We start from the raw sequence: 19,521 nt of genomic DNA, 5'->3' as shown, positions 1-19,521 counted from the left end.
CTCTACCCCAGAAAAAACAAAACAGAACAAAACAAAACAAAAACCCTGATTCAATAAAAATTACTGCTGCAGCGTGAAAAACCTAAATTAATGCAGGTATAATCTTTGTATTTTGTGTTCTACCTGCTGTGCCATAGTGTTCATAACCATGTTTAGTGTATGGTATTCACCCTCCAGATTAAAAGCCTTAAGGGAAATTACCTTCATGTTGCAATAGTAATACTAGTCTGCTTGAACAGTACAAATATTCTCGGTTCTAACTTCTACAGTACCAGCTGTGGTACTATATGAATATTTGATGTATAAACAGAAGCCCATAGGAGTAAGTTACTTCTTTCTTCTGTGTTTGACCCTGGTGGAAGATCCTTAGCATAGGTCTGTTGTTTACTTTGTTTTAAAAGGATAGTGAAAATTGTAGATACAGCTCAGAAACCGAAAAATAAGAATACCCCCCAAGCAGTTGCTGCAGAATAACTGACATGCTATAAATCCGCATCCTACTTTGAGTTGTGCTAACTGGTTCATGTTACTGTTACCTATGAACAGATGGCAAAAGGCACACTTGACCACAGCTGTAAATGGACCACATAGAGACAGTAAGAGTCTATTAAATCTAAGATAAAATTTGCTTAAATAAGGCCAGGCATTCCTTAGTTAAGAGTGTAACTACTATAGATATTTGGGTGCAGGGTTGGGCAGGAGTTAACCTTACACACATATTTTAGGAAAAACATTTTTGTGGCAGTTCTTATACACTGAATTACTAACACTGTAGGTTAATTATTGTGCTTTCTCTGTATTCATTGTAAGGCTGTATTATCTGAACACATTTCATCTTTTGTCTAATCCTCGTTAATTTTGTGCTTATTTAAAATGTGTAGCATCTAGAAATTGTTTTACAAATTAGGTAGAACAATATTAATTTAAATTAATTCTTACTGAAAGGTTTAGATTGCAGGTAAACATTTTTTAATTATATATTTCATGTATTAAAGTAACCATAAACTTTTTTTTTAGGTTTCCGCTAAGGTTTATATTACCTGATTTTTTAGTCTTAATGTGAAGTGGTTAAGAGTCCCTGGCTGATTTTTTAAATGAGTCTCCTTAGCAAAAATAAAACTATTTAAGTTATTTGGAATTTTCTAAAAAGTCTTGTTTAGGTTCACTATCAAATAACATAATATTGTTGTGTCATGATACAGCCAAGGTTCTTTCTAATAATGTCTTTCTAGTCATGTTGCCTTTTACAGGGAGTATATTTCTTTTATTCAGTTCTTTTGGATGGAATTTACTTAGAAAATTTATTATTAAGTTTGGAGGGTTATTCTACATCATCCATACGTAGCCAGTGGCTAGAAAAAAAGGAATAATTACTTTTTTTTAACCGCAAGAAGGTTCAGAGTATCTAAATAATCCTCGTGACCTCAATTACAAATCAAAAGTGGGTTCTTTGAGGGGCAGCCAATATAGTGTTTTCTGAGGCACCCGGCCAAAACGCTTTCAGTACTCATTCAGGTATGCAAAGCCTAGCAAGTGCTGTGCCATCTTACGCTGCAAAATTTGATTTTTAAAGTTGATTATTGTAAACCCCTGCTTTTCTAGGGCCATTTCTGTACTCTGTAGATTTATGAATAATCCCAGTAAACATGCCAGTGAAGTCAGGGAAGATTCATAGGGGCAAAAGCTGTTAATGCTAGATGCAAAAGAGCATTCATAGAATAGTTTCAGTTGGAAGAGACTTTAAAGATTCATCTAGTTCCCACCCCTTTAATTCAGATAAAATTTAATAGCAGTTAATTTATGGTTATTAGCTCATTCTCTATTAGGATTGTAAAAAGCCTTTAAATAAAACATACGGAATCCTGAAGAGCTGTAGAAAGAAATTAACATTTCCTTTTGAAATCTCTCCTAGTGAAGGAAGACCTTCCCCCAGGGTGGAACTGCTGCATAACATAGACCCTATGTTTGTGGATAACTTCCCATGTAAGTACACTGCTGATTGTTCAAGACTTACTAAGCATACAGTTTATCTTCTGAACACTCCTTGTTTTCCTTAAGTGAAGTATTTCCTTCTAGGTGAAACAAAATAGAGTAAGGTGCCTTCTGCTTTTAGGTAAATAGCTTTAAAATGCAGAAACATTATCCCCCAGGTGCTCTAAGTACTTAGAATCATGACCAATGTGTGCTTCCTATTTCAGAGAGCTCTGAAGCACTGCTGGTAATGAATAAAGTGCTTTGGGACATGGAAATGTTGAGAAGCAGCCTCAGGGAGCACAGGGAGGCACACTGCCAAAAATCTCTACCAGACCTTGTCTTCAGTGCTCCAAGTTGGCAGGTAGCTCCCAGTGAACTGTTCACCCTAACACATATTGATACATCTACATAATACGACCTTGCAAATGGAAAACTTGAGTTTGTGAGAAGCTGAGGAGTTCCAAGCCTTGTGATTGCTTTTGTTCCATAATCGCATGGGTTGGATCTTTAATGCCATAATCACATGAGCTGGAGCTGAAGCTTGCCAATTCTATAGCTCTTTAAGCACCGTCTGTTTTATGATTCAACATTATTAGCTTGCTAAGGACTACAAACTTTTCAAGCAGAGATTTTTTTTCATGCAGAACATTGGAACAGGTCCCATACAGTGTTTTTATGACATTTCTGTATTTCATTAAATAAAGAAGTAAATCCAGGCAGAGGAAAAGTAGTTCAGTGTGGACAGTGATCTCTTGCCTGAAAGACGGATTAATGTTGTACTGTAATAACTATATGGACAGGGTTAATATGGCCTTCTGCGACACAGATTTGGTTCTGTGATGCTCTTCTCAGAAGGAGCAACACTGTGCCTCTCTAGTGCTTGTGGACAACACTGTCTACAGATAATTCCTACATACTCATGGAATTAAGGTGTGGCTACTCCAATTCCCCTTCAAAGGTTACTCAGTGAGTCGTAGCATTCCTGTACAATGTTATGCCCTGATGTGGTATTCTCAGGCATACTTAAGAGACCATTGTTTCCTTGTGGGAACTGCTGTGATTTTGCTCAGTGGAGGTGTTTGAGTAGACAAATTCTTTGTGTAAATAGAAGGGGGACATGCAGAGTAGGTTTTCAGGAGCCTAAGCTCAGGAAATACTTCCCCAAATTGATTCCATGAAGCCAGACTCTGATGATACTACACTGTTTGGTACATATAGCATGTCCTTATTTTTTGTGTGTATTGCATTAAATGTGGGCAGGGAGGAGGGGAGGTGAGCAGAAGCTGTAGTAAGTGGAAGTTCTATGCTGGATGAGGTGTGCCTTTTATTCATCACAAACAGAAGAGGGGATATACGTGCCTGTAAGTTTAAAATGGTTTTATGTACCTTTCAAAACTAGAGCCATTAAAAGCAAAAACATAACTCTTTACCCACATGTCCTTATGTGCCATGTAAGGTTTCACTATCCAAATTAGTATATCTTACATTTTTCCTAGTTTTGATTTTATGATACCATTCTTAAAGGATTTGAGAATAAGTCATTATAGTTCTGATAGTTTTGACGAAATACATCATGTTATACATGACAAAATATACATTAAACTGTGCTTTTTCAGATCACCGTTCCTTTGCTTAATGTACTGTTTCTAATGCAAAAGACCATGTCAATTTATAGTCCACGGTTGGAGACAAGAAATCCAGCTTTCTTTGTACTTCATCTATTGTCATAATGTGATCAATTTCTTCTAAGTTAACTGGAAGTTGGAATGTCTTTGCAGGATGAGTCATTGTATTATTTATGATTCTGGTTTTGACCTAGCTAGTGAAATTATGCTTTCTCATATAAGGATTAAAATTTCTAGTTAGCAATCTGAGTTATTAGGAGTAACTGTATATATATATATATATATATATATATATATATGTAACTCAGCTGATTTCTACTTAGTGCCTGTTTTGCATTTGTGCAAACTGAGTAATAGGTTTAGAATTAAGATCTAGATAAAAGATGTTGGTTTCTCTATTATGGATAGATTAGGGAGATGCAGTGCTTGGAATATGTAAGTACTTTTATATTTTCAGCAATTATGCCTCTCTGTGGTGTGTTTGGTGGGTTTTTTTCTTTCTTTGCTTGTTTGTTTAAAAAGCGTTTTAAATAAACCCATACAATCTTCCTGTCACCAAGGTGATAAACTGTGTGTCACTCTGGAGCCTTGCTCTTTCCTCGTCTGTTTATTGTTTCCTTGTTGTAACTGCTTTGAAATCTGAGTACTCTTTTGCTATGGTGCTAGAATACATAAATGTATGAGTGTTTTGCTGGTTTCTTTCTCACCTCCTGTGTAGTCTTTGGCCTTCTTTATGCCCATCTTCATAGTCCACTTCAAAAATCACATCGCCTAAATCATCTTGTTTCAAGAGAAGTATTCTTTTTAGTAGAGATTGCATTAGGAAGTACAATAATGCCTGGAAGATACAGATTAGCCAAATCTTGGATTTGCAGAGTGCTGGGGAAGAGCAGAGAGGAAATTAAATCTCAAGATACTGTTAAACATAACAAAAAAACCCCCCAAAAAACCCTTTCAGGATGTTATGTGTAATCAGGCAAATTCTGGTCATGTTATTATTAAGGAAGGCACCATCTTGTTGTAGTTATGCACACATAGGGCATTAAGTTATTGTTGTACTTGCACTCAGTTACTTAAGGTCTCCTGAACTCTTCAGAGTGCTTTTGCATATAATGTATACATTCTTTCAGCATAATATTTTATTTGATGGATGCATCTATCTTCATGTCTGTCTGAATAAATGGATAATGTATTTATTAGCATGAACGATGGGATGTCTGTTATAATTCATTGATTTTTAATTTTTGACTGAAATAGGAAAATTGAACCTTGTTCAGATTTTTTACACCAAAATAAGCATTCCTTCAGGGAAGAATTTGTGCAAAAGACATTAATTATTTTGGTGTCAACTCAACTGTTATAGCAAAGTCATCAACAAGATGTTGAGTTAAAGTTAGGACATGCTATCTTCATTACTGAGCTAACTACATCTGTGTGGTCTGTTAGAACTGACCTTGACCTGTGCGTTTACCACTCACAGAGTAACATCATGCAACTTTTCAAGATCTCACTGAGCACTGGTTTCTAACCTCTGAGCATCAGCCAGGGTTACTCCAGCAGATCTGATGAATCTACTGGTCAGTATCTGCTTGCCTTTTTTCAGGAGCTCATGTCAAGGTAAATACCATAGCCCTGCGGTAGTCTTGTGTCAAAATCCTGTACTTCTCTCCTGTTGTTAATACTAATCAGAATAAGAGGGGGAACACTAAACTAGTTGGTCTGTTGTTTCATTTTATAAAAAAGTACTCTGAGGTCTTATTTCACTGACTCGTTCAAGTAATCATCATCTCTCTCAGAGGGCAGACTTTCTTCATTCATGTATAAACCTTTCCAGTGGTCTGAAATATATTGCAAGTGTTTTAGACTATAATTCCTCATTTGTCTTCACTGAGAATAAAGGGATTTCTGTCCCTGACCACAGACTTTTCTCACAGGCTCATTCTGACCTGTGGCAGCCTAGGGGAATGGTTGGGGTTAAAAACAATCTTTTCTCGTGGTGAACTGATCTGCTTTGCAAGGCAGACCTACAACAGTTGTGGTGGTGTGTAACAGAGGAGGCAGTGGTGTGAAAACCTAGAGTGGGATCTCCAAAAACTAGGATGCAGAAGGTTGTGGTCTTTGTAACAAAGCAGTCTGGTGATGAGCTATTGCCAAGATGGCCAGCCTGTCCTCTCCCTTTCTGCTAACATCCTCATTCCTTTGGGTTGGATCTGGAAATCACATGGTGACAAGATGAGCCTTCTGACAGATCAGCCTTCAGATTATTCTGCATGGTGAGGGGAAAAAGGAAGAAAGGTTTCTACCACATCAGACAGCTGAATCAACTTGCCTTGTAGCTGTATGACTGGGAGCAGGGGAGTAGTGTGCGGTTGGTTGCAGATGGAAGGTCTGGCAGCATGATCTGGCAGCTAAGATCAGCTCTGGCCACTGGGGAACCTCAGCCAGAGGCAGTAGTTTCACATAGAGTTCAAGCTGGTGTAGGTCGCTGCTGCTACCAAAGAGGAAATCCTGCCTCCCACAGAGCCTCCCTACCTCTCTCCTCTCTCTCGGGTCATGACAAACACTCACAAGCTAGGCTATGAACGAGGTCAGGATATTGGTTCAGATTTTAATAACCTCTTTCTTCGTTTCCTTCGGATGTATGTTTGATAGCCAAGCACTCATTTTGGCACGAAGAATCAGACCAGAAGAAATTTCAGGGGGCAGGTGAGATTGGTTCTGTTGGCTCTGAAATTAAACCCCGAGGTTTCCATTTAGTCATATATGATGAAGTGATCCAGCAGGTTTCTGGTGGGGACGTGTTTCACTGCCTCCTCTCCCCATTCCCAGCTGCACGCTCCTGATGCTTATTTTGCATCCATTGTGGCACTCCTCAGATACCTCCATGGACCAATCCAACTTGCTAACTTGGTTTTCCCCTGTCAGGTATGTTGAATCTGCTCATTGAAGCAGCCAGTGGATGCCAGAGGCAGTGCAAGGCGGTGTGAGGAGGGCTCTGCGGTTGGAAGTGGGAGGCAGAGGGAGGGCCAACCCTGTTAGAACGTTCTGGCTGCTCCTGGAGCCAGAGCCCTGGAGGGAAGGATTGAGGAGCCACATCTTCTGGTTGGACCTCACTGCACTAAACCAGTCTGGTGAGCTCTGCAGATTGAGCTGACTCAGGCCCCTCAGAGGTGGTTGCTCCTCTCCCTCCTTGCTTAAAGTCATGATTTTTGTCTTACTGGTTGTTTCTTCATCACCCTGTTGATTATTCCAAATGTAATGAATATATATCTCAATTGCTGGGTCTCAGTGTAGATTTGTAATTTATTAGAGAGGTTGCAATTATGTAAAAGCAGGACATTGGTATAAAAGATCTACTGTCTTCCAGGTTTGGGTCTGAAACATTCATATTTTCTGTTAGTTTTAAGAGTTTGAAGTAATATAAGAAAATTAAAACCAGAAAGCTAAAATTCTGTTGAAACAGAGTATATTTTTCTCTGTAATGTATAGGTGAAGAAAGTGCAAATTAAAATGCATAAAGTAACTTAGAAGTTATGTAAATCAAAAATCTGATTTACATGCATTGGAAGAAAAAAAAAAAAAAGAAACCCCACACCAAAATTGGTTTGCCCCATTTTTGTGACTTTGTGTTAAAAAAAAGAAAAAAAGCCAAGTTGTGGATGGTTTGGCAGCTGCACAGGTGACGTCAGCTCTTCCATTGTGAAAGATCTGCTTTCTTTTAGACCGCCTTATGGCATTTCATCAAGCTTTGGTGATTCAGCTGAATTAAAAACCAACTGGATTTAAGTCTCAATTCCCCTAACTGCTAAACCAAACATATTTCTGACCACACAGTCATTGCTAGATGGGCTGTCTTAAAGCAGTATTGAAACTTTATATCCCATGGAAGGCAGTTTTGTTTTGAGAATCAGAATTGAATGACATGGTGAAAGGAAATGTACCCTTTAATACAGAGCTGTTAATCAGAATCTGTCAGTACACACTCTGTTGTTTTTTAATATGACTTGCTAAATTTATTAATGAATTTAGTGAAATTCACAGAATCTTGTAACCTACACATACAGCATCACCTCTACAAAAAGAATTTGTATTTCTCTAAATTAGAAATCTGTATTCAAAATAAATATGTAATTGGGTGGGGCTGGTTTAGACTGAAAAAACTTTCACCTTCATTTAAAATTCCAGACTTAACCATAAACTAAAACTTCAAAGGCATAAAAAATTGTAGTCAGTTTATTTTGAAGATATCTATTCATAGAGGCAGACATCCAAGACAGAGAACTTGTAAAAACATTTTCTGATTTTTCTCCAAATTTCTATTTGCCTTGAGCAAAATTAATCAAATTTTACATTGCTCTCCCTGACATTTGGAAAAAGGCATTACCTCATATATTGCGCTATTAATTGCCAAAATAAACTATTGCTTGTAAGGGGCTAGACCTGCTACATGCAGAATGAACATATAATATATTACAATAGAGAAGCCATTTCAGTTCAGGGACTGATGTATCATTCATGGGCATTAAAGTTGCATTATAATGGCTGTAGCATTATATATTATATCCATACATATACCAAAATGATTCATCTTGATTAAGGAATAGGCACTCTAGGCTCTTTTAGGCCCCATTTATTACTTATTTTGCCCAGGTGAAAGATGATTCCTGAGATTTCGCAGGCCATAAGTGATTTCTTCCCCAGTTTTATTACTGATGATCCAGATGGTTTAGGATTATCTAAAAAAAAAAAAAAAAAAAAGGTGAAAAAACAATCCCTGGTAATGGAGTTAAATTGAGTTATTCAATAGCAGCAGAAGATGTAAGTATGCATGGAAGAGTGTGCTGCATGGGCTTCAAATGTGATAAATATACACCATGTCTGTGGCAGGCAAGGACCCAGAATCCACTCTCAAAAGTCAAAAACGTGCAGAAAAGCGACCAGTATTGTTAGCTGGCTGAACTTACGTTGCAACAGTTGGAATGAGAGAATGGTCAGTAATGAGGAAAAAGATACATTCTTTGCTACTCTGAATTTCCATTTCCCTGCAGAATTATGCATATGCATGCTGACCATCTAGACTCTGTCATCTTTTCATTGGAAGAAAATCATAAATTGCACTGACCCTTGTAAGTTTATAAAGCAGGAGTTGTCAATATGTGACCCTGGAGCCGTGCATGGCCCTCAATCACTTCATGTGGTGCTTTTCATGCTGGCCTGGCAGTTTTGGCCGGAGCTCAGCTCCACTCCCCAATGGGAGGCTGCCATTCCAGCCAGCTCCACTGCCATTCACATCGGAGATAAGTAGTGTTTTTCTTCTGGCTGTTGGCTGTGTGAAGTTTCTGGGGTGTAGCTCTGTGGTCAGGAAGTTTGGCCTGTGGTTCTGTTGCCTTGGCTCTTAGCCCACCTGTATGTCAGTGTGAACCATCCGTCACAACAGTATTCAATACCAAGAGTACAGGGCTTGCACATTTGGTGAGCCTCATAAATATTAATTCCCATGTTTCCTTTGGGATGTAGATAATCTCTTTCAGAATTTAGAAATATTAAGTCACTTGATAAAATGTCTACTGCCAGCAACATGACTGGAATTCAGAAATCCCTTGGCACTGCTTCTTTTTTATGCTTCATTATATCCTATACCTATTTGAACATAACACTAACATTTTATATTTCTACGCAGGTCCTGATGTAAATGTTAGATTACATTTTTTAAGTGAAATATCTCTGAGCTGGAAACCTGTCAAGTTATAATTGTGCAAAGGCTGTGAAAGTCAGGTTATCTGCTGCTCAGTTCTCTTTGCCTTGAACACTGCTACATTACAATGATACAAGTAAGGTCTGGGTGTTTCACATAAGGCCATCTCAACATGACCTCAATTCATAAATACTGTTCCATTGAGTTCAAATCTGTTTCCTGGAAAAAATAAGGTTTGGAGATTTTTTTTTTTTCTTGTTTTGCCATCAAAAGTGAAAGTCAAGCATTTCCTTTTGCCATCTCTCATTTTGTCATGTTTGACCTTGTAGGCTGTATTAGTAAGTTTGCTATTATTTAAAGTAATGAGCTTTTTTAATTCTGTAATTGTATAACAACGTAATGATCTGGATAAATGTTTCAACTTGCTGATGTTCACAGGGATTTACTTGCTGTCATGAGTAATTCTGGATTTTACTGAATTGTTTGTGTGGTGTGTTGTTTTGTAAAGATGTAATCCATTATAAAAATCAAGGTGAATACTTAGAAATACTACTTTACTATAGTGACAAGACAAGGGGTAATGGGTTAAAACTTAAACAGGAGAAGTTTAGATTGGATATAAGGAGGAAATTCTTTCCTGTTAGGGTGGTGAGACACTGGAATGGGTTGCCCAGGGAGGTTGTGAGTGCTCCATCCCTGGCAGTGTTCAAGGCCAGACTGGGTGAAGCCTTGGGTGGGATGGTTTAGTGTGAGGTGTCCCTGCCCATGGCAGGGGGGTTGGAACTAGATGATCTCGAGGTCCTTTCCAACCCTAACTATTCTATGATTCTAAATAATGAGAGTATTTTCATGTGCTTACTTTTGTAGAAACTAAGAAGAGTATGCATTTTGAAAAGCAAGAGACTGAGCACGATATTCCAGTATAAATCTTTCCACTGGAGTCAAACTTTACTATTAGAAAACTGCAGTTAGAAGGGTAAGAGTGGATCTAGTGAATTAAGATAGGTGAGCTTCCCTGGGTGAGTTTGACTGTGACACAGCCTTATGCCTTGTCCTTGTCAACGTGACGATAGCAAGTTAGAATGTCTCTGGGCTCATCTGTTTCTTCAAGATCAGTATTCTAGTCATTCTTCCAAGGTTAAGGTCATGGCTATTCCTCAAACATTTTTGTTTTAATAAAGTAACAGAAAGACTCAGAGTTTTGTAGAAAACTCATTATTTCCGTAAAGCAGCAAAAGGTCACAAAATGTCTTTTCTCAGTGAAGTAGCAAAGCCCCTTATTTCTTCAGTAATTCATTGTCGCAGTCTAGGCTGGAAGAGCCCTTGACATTTTCAGAGTTTCCTTGTTGAGATGAAATAATTCCTCTATACATTACTGTTCAAAAAAAAGGGAAATAAGTTAAAAATACATATATGCTAAGGCCTTGTTAGCCCACAGAGCCATCCACATTTCAGAGTGACAATAGGAAGCTTGTCCTTCCTTCTGGCAAATTTTCATGAACTGTCATGTTAATTAAGACATCAGAACTACAAACACACATACAACTTCAGAAACATGCTTTATAAGTAAGACAAAGGGTATACAGACATAACTAAAATGGAAAAATCGTCATTTTCAAAGGGCTGCTACTGACTATTGAGCAATGATTTAGAAACACTATTGAATATTTATTGTATGCATTATAAGCATGAAGGAAAAACTGCTGCTTTTAAGACTGAAGAGAAAAGCAAAAATGAATTGACTTTTTCTGTGTGAAGAGGTAAAGAAGTAGATGGAAGAAGGTGCGTTGTGTGACTTTGAGCCTTTGCAAAAAATATGCAGCATTTTCTCTCCAATAGGGAGAAAAATTGTCTGTTTTCTGTAGTACAGACTATCGGTAACAACAGTGGTTCATAGCACTGCAGTAGGCCTAGAAATAACCATGAAGAACTTGTTTGAGTCTTGTATTGGTTGTGTGTGCTTGTTATTGGGAAGAGAGAAAATGCTTCTGAATTAGACAGTGCTATTCAAAGCTACCTTGTAACTTTAAGCTTTGATTTCTATGAGAATTCTTCTCTTTAGTGCTTCTTAGCACCAAAAAAAAAAAAAAGTCTAAGAAGCACCAAATAACCTGCTCATTATAGGTTTGTTAATGTACAATAAGCAGTGTCTATGCAAAAACAGTCTGCTCACAAATAAGATACTCTCATACATACTTTCTTTAAAACAGTCTAAATAATCTGCTTGGTCTTACAGTGTTACTCATCTATTAAAGTCAGACACTGAAACCTTGATGTGTAAGTTTTACTACAGTAGAAGAATATTTTTTCCCCTATATTTCTCTGTAGTTTTTCTCACAGAAAGACTAAACTTGCAGTGGATGTAAGACAGAATGGATTAGATGTAAAATATAATACAGCAGGTGTTGAACAGGACTTTAAAATATGTTATTTCATGAGACACGCAGTAAGCTCTAAATTTTGGCTTTATTGTGGATGATGGCATCTGTGAGTGTTATGACAAGTATCCATAACATTTTCTCCTGCCTATTTCTTCATCTCTTTGCATTTCTGTCTCTTCCCAAAACTCCAGTCATGGAAGTAGGAGTTAGAGAAAATGCAGGGAAGCTGCTTCAAATCTGATATCCCAAGAAAGAACAGGCTAGACACTTTAAAACTTTAAAATTTCCCTGCATTTTGTGGATGATGTTTCATTTTGACAGTTCACTGCCTGAGATTTGCTGAATTTCAGTAGTTATCAATACTTAAAGACAAACTGCTGAGGATCAAACCTATTCTGGTGAGATGGGCACTTTTAGCCAGAACTGTTCATACTTCAGCTTGTGTCTTGTGTGTCTTGTGTGTCTTGTGTGCACTGGATCCCAGAGCTAAATCAGTTGCAGGAGGAACATGAGTTGCATTCATGCCAAGATAACAACATCCATTTTGCTGAAGACACTCGGAGAATTTCTTACATCTCTTCCTGGAGTTTGTTTTGTCCTGTGTATTTCCTGATGAAAACTAAGCAACAGGTTGCTTCTCAGAATCAGGTCTAGCAAAAGGTAATTTTTGTTGTGAGGTTTCCATTGTATAAAATGCTGAAAATAAATTTCCAGTACAGCATCTTTTACAAAATTTCTAATTTACCTATGTGAAACAGTGCAAAATTTTCTGTTCACAGGTAAGTGATAGTTTTGGGTGGGGAATCTTCATCTACTTGTATAGAAGACTTTAGGCTTCTGTAGCTACAGGGGAGAGAAACATTCCCTCTGTCCCTCCAATTCCATTAATAAATGTGTGGAGAACAGCTGTGTGTTTCCATACCACTGACAAAAAAATGAGGCATTTAAAAAGACCTTATGTTTCTAAATAAAAGCTAAGGAAGTGTGGGCTTGACGATCAAGTAGTGAGGTGGATCGAGAACTGGTTGAAAGGAAGAAGGCAGAGAGTTGTGGTCAATGGCGCAGAATCTAGCTGGAGGTCTGTGACTAGTGGAGTCCCTCAGGGGTCGGTGCTGGGACCGGTGCTGTTTAATATTTTCATCAATGACCTGGATGAGGGAACTGAGTGCACCCTCAGCAAGTTTGCTGATGACACAAAACTGGGAGGAGTGGCTGACACACCAGAAGGCTGTGCTGCCATTCAGCGAGACCTGGACAGGCTGGAGAGTTGGGCGGGGAGAAACTGGATGAAATTTAACAAGGGCAAGTGTAGAGTCTTGCATCTGGGGAAGAACAACCCCATGTACCAGTACAGGTTGGATGGTGACCTGCTGGAAAGTAGCGAAGGGGAAAGGGACCTGGGGGTCCTGGTGGATAGGAGGATGACCATGAGCCAGCAATGTGCTCTTGCGGCCAAGAAGGCAAATGGCATCTTAGGGTGCATTAGAAAGGGAGTGGTTAGTAGGTCAAGAGAAGTTCTCCTCCCCCTCTACTCAGCCTTGGTGAGGCCGCATCTGGAATATTGCGTCCAGTTCCGGGCCCCTCTGTTCAAGAAGGACAGGGAATTGCTTGAAGGAGTCCAGCGCAGAGCCACAAAGATGATTAAGGGAGTGGAACATCTCCCTTATGAGGAGAGGCTGAGGGAGCTGGGTCTCTTTAGCTTGGAGAAGAGGAGACTGAGGGGTGACCTCATCAATGTTTACAAATATGTGAAGGGTAGGTGTCAGGATGATGGAGCTAGGCTTTTTTCAGTGATATCCAGTGATAGGACAAGGGGCAATGGGTGTAAACTGGAGCATAGGAAGTTCCACGTTAACATCAGGAAGAACTTCTTTACTGTAAGAGTGACAGAGCACTGGAACAGGTTGCCCAGGGGGGTTGTGGAGTCTCCTACACTAGAGATATTCAAGGCCCATCTGGACTAGTTCCTGTGTGATGTACTGTAGGTTACCCTGCTCTTGCAGGGGGTTTGGACTAGATGATCTTTTGAGGTCCCTTCCAACCCTTGGGATTCTGTATAAAGGTCTAAGTGTGTCTTCTAATTGTAAAAATATTAACTATGCCTTTTGCTAATTTGCTTTCATATTTCTCAGTAGAATTTTCTTTGAAAATGTAGTCTTACTATTTCTTATCTTGCTGGTAAGTAGCTGCTCAACTGACTGTTTTGAGATTTTAGGAACTGTATAAATTATGTTACTAAGGGAGAGTCCCAGTTTTAGTGTTTGTAAGAAACTTGATTTTTATGTTCATCAGTGGAAACTAAAGTGGTACTTTCACTGCTCTCAATGCTATAACCACTATGACTACTGTATACATTAAAAACTTGACCCATGTTCCATATATTATTCTAGATATTTAGGAGAAGAAAAAAAATAACTTATGTTAAATTAAAACATGTTGGTGCTAATCCTAAACCATAAATCAAAGGAATTCAAATACTCAGAAAAAAGAGTATAATTTCTTACCTAGTCCATAGATGCATACTATTTGTATTATCTATGCAGCTAAACAGTGTGAAGAGTACAGCTTTCCAATTGTTAAAATTACCTTCATTCAAAACAGTGTATGCTGAAAGGTATTTGTATATTCTTATGTTCCCACATTAAACCTTCCTGCATCTTCTGTCTGTTCTTCCCAGATCCAGGTGCTTCCAAACTGAGAAATACCTAAGGAAATCTGGATTTTTTATTTTTTTTTTCAGTGCCATTCGAAGTTTTATGGTGTGATGTAGAGTCCCTAATTTGGATGTATTTGTAGACTGCCTGCTAATAAAACTGTATGCCAGACTGCTTGCAAATGAAAACCAGTCTGCCTATAGAATATTTTGCATCTAGGGATGCTAGAAAAACACATAGATGATTAGATTAAAATTTAGAAGATAGTAAGAAATTAAGAACCTAATGGTTTAAGATTCTTAAGAATTACGAATGATGTACCCATAAAATTTGCTTGCTTTCTTGTATATATTAAGTTTTATGTACAAATTTGTCACAAGTGGATATCTCATCACTAAGATAAAGGCTTATTTTCTGTGTTATTAAAAATATTTGTTTTTATGGTATGATGTGAGATGGAAAATATGGAGAAAACGTCCATTCTGTAGTTTCATACGGACTGTTGAGGAGAAGTCTCACTTGCAGGATAGAAGATCACAGTTCAAATCCCCTTGTAATAGTCAGGGAACCTCGGTTACCTGATCAGTTACCAATTGCTAGGGCTTTTGATGTGACCTGAGAATTCAGGGAGGAAAGTATTGGGCAGATGAAAAAATGACACTGAAGGAAAGTTCAGAAGATGTGGCTGTGGGAAGCAGCTCTGACCACAAAGAAAAGTTACAGGGTGGCTTCATGAGTTTTACTCTAGTGAAGTTATGGTTCATTTCTCAACTTTTTGTTTTCCTTCCCAGATGCATGCTCCTATAAAGAATCAAGTGTTTGGGTGCCTGTTACGCAAAGTTTTATATAAGATTTCGAGGAAGTTGCAGACAGCTTTCTCGAGGGTAATATTCATGTGGAGTCCCATAATATTTAAGAAAGTCCATGATTTTTTTAACCTACCACTTCTGCTATTGCAGCACAAAAACAGACTCAGGTGATTCAAAGGAGTCTACAATGTCTCTTGATATAAAAGTAATCGCTTGTGATTTTTGAACTGCTTTGGTTTTATTTCCTTTCTACTTAATGAGCATCATATAAGTAAATGTTTTAAATCCTGATAATAGAGTAAAATTATTTCCATTGGAGCAGAACCTGTTATGTGCAAAACCTTTTGATTTATTTTAATGGAAGCAGTAGGAGAATGATACCATTACCATTTATCTGACATTATATAGAAACTGATGAAGATAACAGAGATTTCTTGGGTGTTGATTCTATACCGAATAGTATGTTGATTTTAAAGGTGATAATGAACATACTCAAAAATGCTCTCTTTCTGTTTGGGTTTCATGTGTAAGTGGTTTTTGGTTCACCAGCCCCAGACTGCTATCTGGATATCTCCTTTGTGGTTTTATAGACTACTAATCAGATCACAAGAGGTGGGGAGGCATATGCATTGCCTTACCTTGAAAATAATACCAATTATTGCATGTTGCTTTTAAGTTCTTGTGGAATCATAGCACCATAGAACAGTTAGGGTTGGAAAGGGCCTTAATGTCATCTAGTTCCAACCTCCCTGCCATGGGCAGGGACACCTCACACTAAACCATCCCACCCAAGGCTTTGTCTAACCTGGCCTTGAACACTGCCAGGGATGGAGCATTCACAGCTTCCTTGGGCAACCCATTCCAGTGCCTCACCACCCTCACAGTAAAGAACTTCCTCCTTATATCCAATCTGAACTTCCCCTGTTTAAGTTTTAACCCGTTACCCCTTGTCCTGTCACTACAGTCCCTGATGAAGAGTCCCTCCCCAGCATCCCTATAGGCCCCCTTCAGGTACTGGAAGGCTGCTATGAGGTCTCCACGCAGCCTTCTCTTCTCCAGGCTGAACAGCCCCAACTTTCTCAGCCTGTCTTCATACAGGAGGTGCTCCAGTCCCCTGATCATCCTTGTGGCCCTCCTCTGGACTTGTTCCAACAGTTCCATGTCCTTCTTATGCTGAGGACACCAGAACTGCACACAATACTCCAAGTGTGGTCTCATGAGAGCAGAAATGAGGGGCAGGATCGCCTCCTTCAACCTGCTGGTCATGCTTCTTTAGATGCAGCCCAGGATACGGTTGGCTCTCTGGGATGTGAGCGCACACTGAGGCTGGCTCATGTTCATTTTCTCATCGACCAACACCCCCAGGTCCTTGCACTTGGCATGATTAAACTTCATGAGGTTGGCATCAGCCCACCTCACAGGTGTGTCAAGGTCCCTCTGGATGGCATCCCTTCCCTCCAGTGTACCAACCAAACCACACAGCTCGGTGTCATCGGCAAACTTGCTGAAGGCACACTCAATCCCACTGTCCATGTCACTGACAAAGATGTTGAACAAGAGTGGTCCCAACACCGACCCCTGAGGGACACCACTTGTTACTGGTCTCCAGCCGGACATTGAGCCATTGACCACAACTCTGTGTGTGGCCATCCAGCCAGTTCTTTATCCACCGAGTGGTCCACCTATCAAACTGATGTCTCTCCAACTTAGAGACAAGGATGTCATGCAGGACAGTGTCAAACACTTTACACAAGTCCAGGCAGGTGACATCAACTGCTCTACCCCTGTCCCTCAGTTCCATAGCCCCATCATAGAAGGCCACCAAATTGGTCAGGCAGGACTTCCCCTTAGTGAAGCCACGCTGGCTGTCACCAAGCACCTTGTTGTTTTTCATGTGCCTTAGCATGCCTTCCAGAAGAATGTGCTCCAAGATTTTACCAGGCACAGAGGTGAGACTGACTGGTCTGTAATTCCCTGGGTATTCCATTTTCCCCTTCTTGAAAATGGGGGTTATATTTCCCTTTTTCCAGTCATCGGGAACTTCAGCTGACTGCCATGATTTTTCAGCTATGATGGCCAGTGGCTTAGCAACTTCATTCGCCAGCTCCTTCAGGACCCGTGGATGGATTTCATCAGGTCCCATGGACTTGTGCACTTTCAGATTTTGAAGATGGTCTTGAACCAGATCCTCTCCTACAGTGGGCCCAAGGTCTTCATTCTCACAGTCCCTGCGTCTGCCTTCCAAGTCTTGAGCAGTGTGGTCAGAGCATTTGCCAGTGAAGAATGAGGCAAAGAAGTAGTTGAGAACCTCAGCCTTCTCCAAATCTAGGGTAGACAGTTCTCCTGATAGCTTCCAGAGAGGGCCCACCTTGTCCCTAGTCTGTCTTTCATTTGCAATGTACTTATGGAATCCCTTCCTGTTATCCTTAACATCCCTGGCCAAGTTTAATTCTAACTGGGCCTTAGCCTTCCTAACCTGGTCCCTAGCTTCCCGGACAATATCCGGACAACACCCCTGTATTCTTCCCAGGCCACCTGTCCTTGCTTCTACCTTTTATAAGCCTCTTTTTTCCCCTCTAAGTTTCCTCAACAAAGAAGAAGGAAAAAACTCGGTGGTTTAGTTTCTAGTGTTTGATTCAACTATTAAGCAGAATTCTACTCTGCAACATACAGAGTTGTTCACTTCTCCCTAACTAAAAACCTGGGTATTACTAAAAACATTTTTATAAAGTAATGAAACTTCTTCTGATCACCCATTGTGCTTTAGAGTATGATCTCAGCAGAATTTAAAACAAAAAAAAAAAAAAATTCATTTATCCTCTTGAACTTGTCATTCTGAGGTGACACAATCTTTTGAAAGCCTGTCTTCCTGGAGTGACAGTCTTCAGTGAGTTAACAATCTGTATGCACAAGATTAAATTATTTTATATGCAATATCTCTTTGGACATGTGCATTAAGTGCCACTTTATTCCCCAAAGCTGCCTTACTGCAAGCACTAGTCTCTGCAATTCAGTAGTTTTTTGACTTTTGACTATGTGATGCAACTTTGTTATGGCTGCATTCCTTGCTCTGAGGGCATAACTGATGGTATCCTGTGATGGGTGGCTCTTGCCACTCCTATAGCTCGCTGTGAGTCTCTCCAGCCTCTGTTAGCAGAGGTATGCCTGAAAACATGAGTGCTCCCATTAGATCCTCTCAAGGGTCTTTGCAAACAAGAAGAACTTTATTGCAGTGAAGTCTTAGTGATATTTGCGACTTATGTGGTGCCTGCTGACAAAATGAAATCTTTTATCACACTAGGGTAAGGATGGCAGGGGGCCAGCAGCTGAGACAGATATTCTAGCTGTTCTGATAGCAACAAGCTGAGATTCTATTAAAAGAAGATTTTACAAAGCAATAGAATTAACATTGAAGTTTTCCACAAAATATCTTGGTGATAGAGAAAAAATTCCGTGTAATTGAATTTGAGTATGCAGCCTAGGTTATATTTGCTCACAGAGTGTAGTCTAGTCTGATTGGAAAATGCCTGCTGCTGGCAAAAGTAGATGATGAACTTCTTAGGTAAAGAATTTATGTCTCATCCCATTTTTCAGCATGCTTGATTTTTTCTCACTGTGGGTTCATGCTGTGTGGTAGTACTGTTCTGCAGTGTAGTTGGTGTCTAACCAGGCCAGGTAGAGACTGTAGTCACACTGAATATATTAGCAACAACTAATGATGTGCCTTCATTCAAGATGTTTCATGAGGCCCAAGTAGTAAGAACTGAAACTGTTGGGCCGGTGTGTTACATTGGTATGTCCCCTGTCAACTAAAACATCACACAAGATGGTGTTGTGGTTTAAGCCCAGCCAGCAACCCAGAAACCACGCAGCTGCTCGCTCACTCACCCCCACTTCCTCCCCCAGCTCCCGGAGGGGTGGGGAGGAGAATGGAAAGAATGTAACTCCCACGGGTTGAGATAAGAGCAGTCCAGTAACTAAGGTATAACACAAATCACTGCTGCTGCCACCAATAATAATAACGATACAGGAAATAACAAGGGAAGAGAATACAGCCGTTCACCACCTGCCAACCGATACCCAGCCCGACCCTGAGCAGTGATCTAGCCCTTCCAAGTAACTGTCCCCAGTTTATATAGTGGGCATGACGTGCTGTTGTATGGAATACCCCTTTGGGTAGTTTGGGTCAGGTGTCCTGTCTGTGCTTCCTCCCAGCTTCCCCTCCTCCCTGGCAGAGCATGAGGCTCAGAAAGTCCTTGGTCAGAGTAAACATTACTGAGCAGCAACTAAAAGCATCGGTGTTACCAGCATTGTTCTGAAAGTCAAAACACAGCACTGCACCAGATACTAAGAAGGAGAAAAATGACTGCTACTGCTGAACCC

The 19,521-nt window shown here is 39.7% G+C and overlaps 1 protein-coding gene across 1 annotated transcript in view; it reads left to right on the top strand.

Moving 5' to 3' along the window:
* ARSB (arylsulfatase B) overlaps window positions 1-19,521 on the top strand; it is a 72,601-nt gene that overhangs the window by 41,932 nt on the left and 11,148 nt on the right. The window contains exon 6 of the mRNA XM_065661519.1: window positions 1,913-1,983. Coding sequence (XP_065517591.1) covers window positions 1,913-1,983 — 71 coding nt within the window. The remainder of the gene's footprint in view (window positions 1-1,912; window positions 1,984-19,521) is intronic.

The sequence above is a fragment of the Lathamus discolor genome, chromosome Z, assembly GCF_037157495.1.
Source record: "Lathamus discolor isolate bLatDis1 chromosome Z, bLatDis1.hap1, whole genome shotgun sequence".
NCBI lineage: Eukaryota > Metazoa > Chordata > Aves > Psittaciformes > Psittacidae > Lathamus > Lathamus discolor.
This window is presented reverse-complemented; position numbering and strand designations above follow the sequence as displayed.